The sequence below is a fragment of the Nymphalis io genome, chromosome 23 (assembly GCF_905147045.1).
Source record: "Nymphalis io chromosome 23, ilAglIoxx1.1, whole genome shotgun sequence".
In the NCBI taxonomy this organism is placed as follows: Eukaryota; Metazoa; Arthropoda; class Insecta; order Lepidoptera; family Nymphalidae; genus Nymphalis; species Nymphalis io.
The window spans coordinates 5803226-5815446 of NC_065910.1; the positions used below are offsets into that span (position 1 = coordinate 5803226).

At 30.0% G+C, this 12221-nt stretch overlaps 1 protein-coding gene across 12 annotated transcripts in view; it reads left to right on the top strand.

The window, feature by feature from the left end:
- Positions 1-318: 318 nt before the first annotated feature.
- The window catches only part of LOC126777517 (UDP-glucosyltransferase 2-like), a 35735-nt gene continuing 23832 nt past the window's right edge, over positions 319-12221 (top strand). For 2 of the 12 annotated variants that reach the window (XM_050500554.1, XM_050500548.1), the window contains exons 1-2: positions 4796-4915; positions 7116-7816. In XM_050500554.1, coding sequence (XP_050356511.1) covers positions 4864-4915; positions 7116-7816 — 753 coding nt within the window. In that variant the 5' untranslated portion in view covers positions 4796-4863. Of the gene's footprint in view, positions 335-4788; positions 4916-6985; positions 7817-7974; positions 8198-8272; positions 8493-8806; positions 9097-12221 lie in introns of those variants that run through there. The other 10 variants (XR_007670063.1, XM_050500546.1, XM_050500559.1 and 7 more) reach the window with 9 other exon arrangements.

The window sequence follows — 12221 nt, forward strand, 5'->3', positions numbered from 1 at the left end:
CCTGCCACCAGTAAACATTTTTGTAATATGCATACAAAATTCTTCTTATATTACAACAACTGTATAAATAAGGTAAATGTTTGTGTTATAATGCGTACACGTCATTACCTTTAAATTCTTTCGATTGTTCACACATAATAACGTAGCATTTACTTTTGAGTGTTTATTAATATAACGATACATTCATTAGATAAAACAAACAGTAACACTTTAAAATACTTAAATAGCGATAATATCTGCCGGTAATCATTCATTTATCCTCGATACTCACATATGTGTTTAATTTTAACGTGTGTTTTGCTTGGTATTTTAACTTAATGTAACCTACAAGCGAGTGAGTGTTTTTTTATAATATACTTCAGATTTTTAAAGCTTTATGTATATTTTTGACCAAAAATTGTGAGGACCTGTACCCCAGACCGTACACAGATGATATCTATGTCATTTAAAAGAACATAATTTCTATATTAAGAAATAAGAAGGTTGCATATGGCTAAACAGTCCTAGATTCAAATTATAAGTATTTAATAGTTTAATGATCTTGTCATACCATTTTTACCATAATATTAAAATTTCATCTTTAGTTATATAATCGCAAGTATATTATAAAGGTCATTAGTATAAATTCGTCTCAGGTAAAGAGTAAAAAGAAATTGTCAGATTATAACCTTAAAACATTTTTAATCTTATTTATTTAAATGTTGATTTGTATATTTTTTAGACAGAATATAAAACATTATTTTATAGATTTCATCATTAATATTATAAAATCATCTAATAATAATATTTCTTGGAATTGCGTATAGAAATACGATAATAACAGCAAAAAACGGTGCATCAGAAACGACATTTTAATTACAAAAGTCGTCTCTTATTAATAAGTAACTGAATACCTGTTTTATAGGTAACAGCCAACCGAGATATATATTTATAACATTATTTGAAATAAATTTATAAATATATAAAACATATTTGATACCTAATACACCAAGACTCAGGGAGGGAATCGAACCCTCGACCCTGGAGCGGATAGCAAAGTCACTGCCAGCTGCGCCAACGGACCAATCAAATGAAATGACGAGTATGACATTACATAGATGACAGTTTAAATTTAGACGTATTTACTGTATTTTCGCCTCTTCGAGGGGGTATCACGGGATCACTTGTGCATACTTTCTTCTCGCTGATAAAACTCATTTACGCGTTTCTTCCACACTCATGTACTCGTATATGGAACTCACCGGCGCTGAGTGCACCGAAATACCCACTAAAAAAATCAGCGGTATTTTTGTATTTTATCAATTTTTTTTCAGAGACTGCTATGAACTGTGAGAAGTCATTTAGAATTATTTATTTATTTTAATTAAATTTATTAAACATATGTATGTACACTGTACAGCTTCGGGCAGAAATTGTACTCGTTGTTTAAATCACATATCAAATTGATACACAATTCTAATGTTCTAATTTACCGCATTAATTATAATTTTTTAAACAAACATAATTCTATTCGATATTAGGATTTTAATCAATTACTATAATCAATGATCACTCGTAACTCAACTCGGTCAAATAAAAACGCAATTCATTAACGCAATTTTCTGTACTAATACAGTACAGAAAATTGTTTATTTTTGTTCTATATACTCCGTATCTAAAACAGTTATTAATTGAACATTTGATTTGATGGATTCTTTTACATAATTAACTTTCTCTTTAATATACTTAAGATGTTACTTATTAACGTCATCGAGTAGTGTTTAGTTAAAACATATATTTCACTCCTTCTATTATCATTTATTTGACATTCAAAATAATTGCATTGTTTAACTAATCACCATCTATCACTCATTCATCATATATTTTTTTGCTAAGCAGCAGTACTTAGTATTATTGTATGTAATTACAGGAATAAGGAACATAACATCTTAGTTTCCAAGGTTGTGATTTGACGTGACTGTGACGGATCAGATGCATCGGTTGTCTGCTTTCCAAATTTCATATTTAAGAAAAATCTTCAATTAATTATTCAATGTTAATAGAAAACAACCTATAAATTATTTTAAGTTTTTCTAAAAAAGAACAATGGTAGAAGTGTGTGTGGTTCACCATTAAATTCCAAGTTGAATCTTCAACACCCACTAGACACTCGGCTCGTTAGGGGTAACTGGCTCGACGCCAGATCTACAAGCATATTGACAAATGACGATACACCTCGCCAGAGGAGTTAGTGATCCTTAACCGATTTATTTGTTCAGATTTAGGAAACAATACGTTATCCCTATGCGATCAGATAAGTTGGAGCTTAGGTAAGGGATGCGTCTAGTGATTTACGGTTCTTCTAGTAAATATTGGTGTCAGAAGCTTAGGCAGCTGCTTAGCCAGTTCGTTATTTACGATATTGAAACCGAACCAGTTTATCTTGTCTTAAAAAGGATAAGGCCGTTTTTAAAAACTAAGCTCGTTAAGAGTAGATTTTGTTTATTATGTTAAAGGCTTGGCAGCTTTGCATAATATTTATTTTATAAGGATGTCTCCTCAAACATTTTTTTTTTTCAAAATATATGTTTATGGCTAAAAATAAAAATATTCATGATTATAATATTATTGTTTTGAATATTATTCAATAAACTATTTCTTATGACATTATTCTAATATCCTTCTGTAAAAGTGAGTACTTTGTCAAACAATATAATTTTTAACCCTATGTAGTCGGGTAATATTATATGCCGACCACTAAATGGTATAAAGTCAAATTAATCAACTGAAAATTAAGGAGTTCTTGCCTGGTTTTAAACCCATGACCATCGGTTAAGATTCACTAGTTTTAACCATTGGGCAATCTCGGCTCTTTAGTATATATTTTGTATTAATCATGTGAATTTAATTTATTCATTTATTATAATGTACTATTATATGTGATTGCATTAAATTTAAATTTATTACGTAAGAAACAATGTCAATAAATTCGTGAATAATACCGACTTTTATAAATCTTCAACAAAGGCAATCCAAAAGTATTCTTTCAACGAAAATTCTAACTTAGACTATTCACATGGCACTCAATTGAAAACTTGAAAATTCGATTGAAGCCTTACTTTAAATTAACGTAACAAATACTTCGAACGAATTCTAAAGGCTACTTACTACGACAGTAGTCGTAATTGTATAAAGAGTATATATTGAAAGATAAATTTAATCTTTGTATATTATCTAAGTATATAAATGTATCAAAAAATGTATTCAGAGTGAGATAGACAGGGTTAAATAGCTAAGAATGGTCAATAAAATGGAAACTTACCTTGAAAAGACAAATAAAGTTAAACAAAGTTACATTAAGAAGACAAAATAAATGTTATTATTACTTACTATGTAGTAAGTAATTTTTTTTCTTACTTGTCATGTACAATACAACGATACTTATGTTAAATATTAAATTATTAAAGTCTAAAGTTAAATTTTGAATCTTTTGGGAGATTACACATGCAGTCTTCCTTCACAGCCGAGCTAGAAATTAATAGCAATCACAAATTAAGCATAACTTTAAAATTAAGTAATAATACTAATATCCTGGAACATTCACACACGGCCATACGGAAATCTGACAACTGGTATACAACATATACTACTTTTCTTTTTGTAATTACATTCTTATAAAGATAATTACACCCAGTAAGTGCTTGCCTGGATCCACAATTTTCGGTAAATATTCACGTGCAAAAAAGCTTTTATAGACAAATCTAATTTCTACCACATCACATTTATTGTTACAAAACGACTTAAATGTGCAAATAATATGTTCATTGTTAGTATATGAGATTTACCACACAGCAACCAACTTATTAATCATCTTTTACTTTTATATTACAATTACATGTTCCTTTTTATGTATAAAAGGAAATTAAGTAATTTTTTTTTAATGATTGGCAAAATATTTGACATATTGAAAACGAATTGCAGAAATAATTAATGATGATGGCTCACGGGCTCTTTTAAACTGTTTTTCCGTTAACAATAGAGGCGTTCTGCAAGGGTCTATACTAGGACCGATTATCTTCGCATTATACTGTGCCAATATAGTGAATAATATCAAGTTTTATGCTAGTTGATATGGAAACTTATGTATAATTTAATTTCATTTATATATCATTTAAGACTAAGGAAGTAAATTTTATTTATTTATTTTATTTTGAAGTTAAAATATGCACGACAATACTATTTATTATGTTTAGATAAAATCTTTTTTTGTACAGTTATAATTTTTTTATTAATTTACTTTTGTCCTATATGTCTGTACTGAATAAACGTTTTCTCATTCATATTTTTAAACATAGTTAAGTTAGTTAGTTTAGACTTTCATCTTCATGCACAAAATATTCAAGTCTATTCGAGAACTATCTATGACAAGCCTTACCCTATACGTTATACAAATTCTACATTCGAAAGACTTCAAAATATATCCAATTGTAAACTAGACTAAATTTGGTTTTAAAATTTTAATTCTAGCAAATATTTATTATTTGCTTGTTTCTAAAGAGTGGTAGGTTATTTACTAAATTCAATCAAAAATACAATTATACTTCTTCAAATAAAAGGAAAGGGCATTTTCTTTTATGAATATAAAATATTCTACGTGCGCTATCGCTCTTACGTCACTAGATTGGCAGACAAATTCATTTTAGCCAATACTTCTAATTTTAGTTTGTATAAATTCATAGTTATATATAACTAGGAAGGTTTTGGATAAAATCCAATTTGACTTATCGAGTGATGAGTGATGAGTATGACTGCAGTCATAAAATTGTAGTTTCACAGCATCGTCTTTACGGTCGTGACGAACATTTGTACATATGTGCATGGACGATGGTGAACAAGTTACCGTTCCATTTATCAAAAGTGGTGCCGGACATAACAAGTAAGATAGCCATAATTACGTCATCAAAATAACTACACGTCGTAGTGACTGAAATGTTATATAACGTGAAAAAATCTAATAATAAGCTATACGTAGATATGGACGTTTTATTTGTAGAGGGAGATTAAATTATATATTAAAATTATGGTCATAAAGTGATGCCCTGCACATGAAACATCTAAATTTATGGTAAAAAAATTATAATTACCGATAGCCAATAAATAAATATGAAATAAAATAAATAACACCATAGGCATTTCACTAATAAAGTCAATATATTTTTATTACTGTGACACCTTACGCAAATACGAGCGAGGTTAGCCAGTGGAAATGACGGCATAAAAAAGCATCATGCCATTGACGTTGAGGCAGACGGTCGGCATCGGTTTTGCCTCCAAGGCGCGTCAATAAATGTTTCACATAAAAACGAAAACTAATTATAAAAGATAGACTAATAGATCAATAGATATATATATCATCCTTACTTTTATGTTTATATCTAAACTATAAAATAATATATAATAACAATAATAATATTATAAAGAGGTAAAGTTTGTGGGGTTGTAGGGGGTAATCTCTGGATCTACTAAACTGATTTTGTCAATTCTTTTACCAATAGGAAGCCACATTATTTGTGAGTGTCATAGGCTATGTATTAACTCAAAAAATAAAAAGGCTTTTTGGTGGTAGTCGGTTTTGCAAAGTAAGTCGAAGTAAAAACGGTTGAACTAAAACGTTTCTTACAAACGCTGCTTTAACTATGAGAGATATATGATTTAGTTCTAGATAAAAGTTGTAGAGCATACAAAAAGTCAGCAACAGTATAAGCCTAACTTTTATATTTAAGTTACAAAAAGTAATTTTTATATAAAAAAATAATTTAAATCATGTTATGTTTATTAGTCATATTATGAGCAATTATGAATTCTTAAATTCTTCTTCAAAATAAGTAAACTTAAAAATGTTTACCGCCCATCGAAGTAGGCACGTACGCACGTAGCTGACCAGCTATATATATATACTTTATTTACAAAAAAGTAGATAACTACGAAAATTATTACAACAATGTAACACAAGGTATCAAAAAAATCCTATGACTCATTATTTGACGTGCGCTGCAAAAACTATTGATGTTACCTAAAATTATGTATTACATTTTTATAGTACTCATCATTACGCAAAGTCCGCGCAGGTATATACTTAACTTTATGCAAGCCCGCTTGGGTTCATACCATCTATTCATGAAATATATAATATTGTAATGTTCTAGTTTGAACGGTAACCCGGTGTTATCGCAATGGGCTTTCCGAGGTTGGTGGCACGTTCACAAATTAGGGATGATCAATATTTCTTAGTGCCAATATCTTTATGCGGTGTAATTAATTTACACCATCAGGTGTCCCATTTGCCAGTCTGCTTATCTATTTTAAATAAAAAACTACGCCCCTGCATTGTTGATGTATCGATTCATTTATAAGTCTGCAATTCCATTTCCATGCAGAGACTGTTATAAATACTTCTATATTTCTAATATTATTTAGAAAATATGACCGAAGCTTACTTGACTTTTAAATAATGAAACCGTTTTTAATGACGTTTTAAATTACTTGCGTTATTCACGTATTGCTGTTTAATGACAAGCAATCTATTCATTTTTTACAGCATACAATAATGATGAATTAAGTACCATCCTGTAAGCGTCACTCTGCCGGCCTATGGTCTCCGGCAGTAGGGCAATTACAGGCTACTATTTGAAGGTATCATTAAAAAAGGTTACGTAAATAATTTCAATGGTCACAAACATGTTAATGTCGTTGTTGAGTAATTTATTAAGTGTTCTTATTAGTATAATATATACGGACTCAGAAATGATACGGCTTATTTTGATTTGCAGAAATTATATACATTAATATAAACACTTAATGGTTTTTTTATCAATCTCAGCATGACAAAGCAAGGTTATTCGATACTGCCATCTTTTGTTAAGTCTTATGTCAGCGCGTGTATTTTTTATTAATGTGCAGAAAAGTTTATAACAAATGTAAGGTTATTTCATCTACTAATTTACAGGAATAATCAAATATGTCAAACATGCTGACGGTTTTATTAATCTATTTTATTGTAAAATGTGAGTGTGCGAAAATATTAGCAGTTTTTCCAACTCCATCTATCAGTCATCAAGTAGTGTTTCGTCCTATAGTGCAAGAATTGGCGAGACGTGGACATGATGTGACAGTGATAACAACCGATCCAGTTTTCCCAAAGGGCCAAAGTCCTCAAAACATAACTGAAATAGATGTTCATGATATATCCTATAATATGTGGACAACATTCTTAAAAGCGTATAAAGGAAACGAAGAATACGATCAAACTCAAATAAAGTTTGTTGAATTATTAGCAGGAATTTTTGAAGAGCAAATGAAAACTACTGATGTCCAGAAACTTATTAATGACAGGAATAAGAAATTTGATTTACTTTTTATAGAATCATGCGTAAGACCAGCTCTAGGATTTTCTTATTTATACAAAGTACCAGTTATAGAGATAAGTTCACTTGGTGCTCTTTACGAAACCTTTGATAAGTCAGGAGCTGCAACCAATCGTCTCTTATATCCTATAGCAATCCGACAAAGGCTGAATAATTTAACATTGTGGGATAAAATTCAAGAGTTATATATACAGTTTAAGGGAGAATATATAGTAGCAGAGCTAGTAAGTTCAGAAGATAAAATGCTGCAGAAAATATTTGGTTCGAATACTCCCAGTGTTACGGAATTAAAAAAAAATGTGCATATGTTATTTTTAAACATACATCCAATATGGGATTTCAACCGTCCTATACCGCCTAATATCGTCTATTTAGGAGGCTTACACCAAAATCCTGCTAAAGAATTACCACAGGTATAACTAAAACTTTTAATTAGCTTTATTTTACAATTACCTAATATTATCAATAACAACGAGAGAGCGAACAACCTCTTTATATATTTTTTTCAATTCTCCACTTTATATTTCAATTTGTGTACTTGACATAAAATATATAATTTATCGTTTTGCAGAATCTTAAATCTTATCTCGATTCTTCTAAGAATGGTGTAATATACATGAGCTTCGGTACAAACGTTAAACCTTCATTATTACCGAAAGAGAAAGTGCAAATATTTACAAATGTATTTTCCGAGCTGCCTTACGACGTTTTATGGAAATGGGATAAAGATGAAATTCCAGGTCGTTCTAAGAACGTAAGAATTTCTAAATGGTTCCCACAGTCCTATTTACTGAGTGAGTACAACTTTATATTTTTTAAATATAATCTTGTGATAACAATAAAAATAATATAAATATTGTTATTTTCAGAACATCCTAAAGTTAAGTTATTCATAACTCAAGCAGGCTTACAATCGACAGACGAAGCCCTAACGGCTGGAGTACCTCTTATTGGTATACCAATGCTTGGAGACCAATGGTTCAACTCCGAACACTATGTTAAGCATAATATAGGTATGAAGCTCAGTATAGAAACACTTACAGAAAAAAAGCTTAAGGATGCCATAGAAACTATAATTACAAATAATAGGTATGTATGTATAATGTATATTAAAGATATATTTCATTTAGTCGTAAAACCTAATAAAGAAAATTAAAAGTGATTATAACTAGTTATAGTATATATATACAATTATTATAATCCTAATTATTTAAAATTCAAAACTTTACAAGAGTATTAAATAATTACTTAATAAAATATATATTTTTTCTGCTTATCGCCGTCTACTGCTGGACGAAAGCCTCCCCCATAGAACGCCAACCATCCCGATATAATATATATCCGAATAAAATATTCATTAGTGAATTTCTAATAATTTTAATGATGAATCATTACTTTTTTAGCTTTCGGCAAAATGTTGTAAAACTAAGAAATATTATGCGAGATCAACCACTGTCACCATTAGAACGCGCTGTGTGGTGGACGGAACACGTCTTAAGACATAAAGGCGCCGCACATCTGCGTTCAACGGCAGCTCACATGCATTGGACTGAATACTATGCTAAGGATTTAATACTATTAAGCTTCGGTACTTTTATCACTTTACTGATAATTTTATCGTTTATAATACGTTTAATTGTATCAAGATTAAAGTATATTAAGACTAAAATGAATTAAAATGGATTTACCGAAATTATGAACTTTTATTTTGGTACTAGATCAGCCCGCGGCTTTGCTCGCGAAGCATTAAATTTGTCACGTAAATCTGATGACATTCGTATCATGATATAAATACTTATCCAACTAAATAATTTCATAATAAGGTTGAATATGTACATGTAAATTGTTCTTTAAATTAGTCATATATAAGTTACGACGGATTTTAATAAAGAAAAAAGAATGAGCGTACAACGGATATCGTGCCCGAACAGTACTACGCTTACTATTTTATTATTTACCTATCCATTTTATTTTTTGAGTTGTCTAGAAACAGTTGAATATTACATTTGTAATTTTAATATATTTTATTTTATTCGAAAAATAATTGTGATGGCGGTCAGAAGTAGAATCGCGCAGTTGCGTGCGCAAAGTATATTTGTATATACCATGTTTATATAGTGCTAAACAGCTTTACTTAGTATTGTTGTGTTCCTGTTTGAAGGGTGAGTAAGCCTGTGTAACTACATGCACAGTATGATACTATCTTGGTTCCCAAGTTTGGTTGCGCATTGGCGTTGTAAGGGATGGTTAGTATTTCTTATAGTGAAAATTTATATGGGTGGTAGCGACCACTTACCATCAGTTAGCTCACATGCTAGTCTGCCTACTTATTATGATTTAAAAAAAAATGCTTGTTCTTTGCGAAAATTGTTTAACTCAAAACTCTTTTTAAAATTTAGATTTTTACCAATTATATTACTGTATTTTTGTCACCAAAAAGCGCAGTCGCCCTTTATTCAACTTTAATTTTTATATGATGATATTCATTGTTTTTTAATGCAAAAATGTTAAGTAACGATTTAAATTAATAAATAGTAATTTATTCAAATTCAAATGTATAATAGCGGATTAATTAAGTTTATTTTTTGACAATTACACAGAATGATCCTTTCATAATTCCAGTGATGCAACCGCGTTTTTTTCTTGCCTTCCAATAATTTCCAATGCGGTGCAAATAACAATCAGTTGAAACATTTGCTAGACAGATTATCTATTTTATATAAAAATAATAAAACTAAGCAACTGCACTGATGATGTAAGGATTCGTTTATAAGTCAGCAAGTCGAACGCCACGTAGAGACTTTTATTGATATTTCACTATTTTCACTTTTACTAATTGACTATTTGTAAATAATTTTAACTTTTAAGTTAATACAATATTATTCTATTTGACTGTTATCAGCGTCTTATAAGGCCAAAGTCGTGTCGGTGTTACAATCAAAGCGCGCCAATAGATGTTCACAACAAAAAGGCTGCCCCAATATTTTATTCTGTATTTAGTGCGGATTACGTCTATTGGTCTAGCCCTATTTTTTAAGTTGCCTGTTATAATTTTGTACTAACTTTGCAATAAATTATAATTCCAATCGTGTACTAGCCTGTTCGTGATTTTATTTTATTTATAAAAGTCATAATAAACACTGAAAAAGATTTTATGGAACGTCAAAAATATTGCAATAACAAACTTCCATATTTGCGCAAGGAAGTCGTCTATACAGTAACTTCCTTATGACTTCCTGACAGTAAAGATTCTCACGCAGAAATTGTTGAATTCTTGACGTATTTTACTAAGATATATTATTCCATAAGTATTTAAATATTTTAAGAGCCGATACGAACGGAATTGTGTGTTCAGACCAGGAAAAGACCATTATGCTTAAATTTGTTTAATTTTTGTATCAAATATCCACCAACCAGCCTTGGAGCAGCGAGGTGAAAAAAGCTCTAAGCTTTCTCCTCCTTTGTCCTGTAGTGGGGCATTTACAGGCTGTTGTTACAACTAATTCAAAGTCAAAAATCTTTATTTAATATAAAAGCGTTACACATACTTATTGATTGTCAAAAATCTACCACCGGTTCAATAATTAACACCTTGGATCTGACCGGAAGAACCGGCGAAAGATACTCAGTGGGTTTTTTAATTTTTATATCTCATCCTTTACAATTATAAGTAATATACAACAATAGCAGAAAAATATAGGTACATATATATTTTAATTTGAAATAACCTGGAGGCGATCGTTGTATTCCCAAGGTGTCAATCGTTTAAAAAGTCATCATCAAGGTTTTGTAATATCCTTTAGCACACAAGCGTTCCTCAACGATTCTTTTAAATTTCATAATTGAATATTTTTAACGTTTTCTGGGATCCTGTTGTAAAAGCGTATACATTGTCCCATAAAAGACTTACTAACCCTGTGTAATTTGGTAATAGTAAGGTTATACTTGTTCCTGTTGTTAACACTATGTACGTTACAATTTCTGGAAAAATCTTTTATGTTTTTGCGTACATACATAACATTATCAAATATATAATGAGAAGCGACAGGCATCTATAATATAAATATGTGAAGCACCCCACTTTGTACCCCCTTTTACCGCCAATTGCGTGGACGAAGAAAAATGAAATAAGCTTAGATAGATTTCATTAGTAAAATAAAACATATTACACACATATGCAATTACGCAAACGTATACACACGCGTACTCTCCGAATGTTTATTATCTTTGGTCAAACTGAAATGAGATTAATATTTGATCATGTAATATACTCTTTTGCTTATGATTTATCCTATAATTTGTCTAATAGATAATTGTGCATTATAATATATTTAATTTTGCCATTTCTTTAATTATTTATTAAAAGCTTTGCTTCACAACTAAAAATCAATAAATTATCTGTAGGAACCGCACGCGCAATGTCAAACGCAGTTGTCACAATCAGAAAGTTTTGTTAACAATTTCGTGTTCTTAGTCTTTTTTTGTGCAGTTTTACATAAAAACATTAACATGGTATTAAACATCATAAAACTTTAAATTTAACTTTATCGTAAATTCGTGTTTAGCGGGCTCCTGTCAAAAGTTTTAAAATGGCGGTTAAAAATTGAATGTTTTATCTACAGAAGTTGTTTATAAAAACAACTTCTGTATAATTTTTGTGGAAAAATTGGCTACAACATTTCGAATTATATTAGCCACTGGCCTAGATAAGGAGTGTAAATGAAAACAGAAAAGTCGTAATTTTATTACAGTCAATCGGTGGAAAAGGTGTCGAAATTTCAATTAATTCAACATAAAAAAAAGAATCACTTTAGAAGA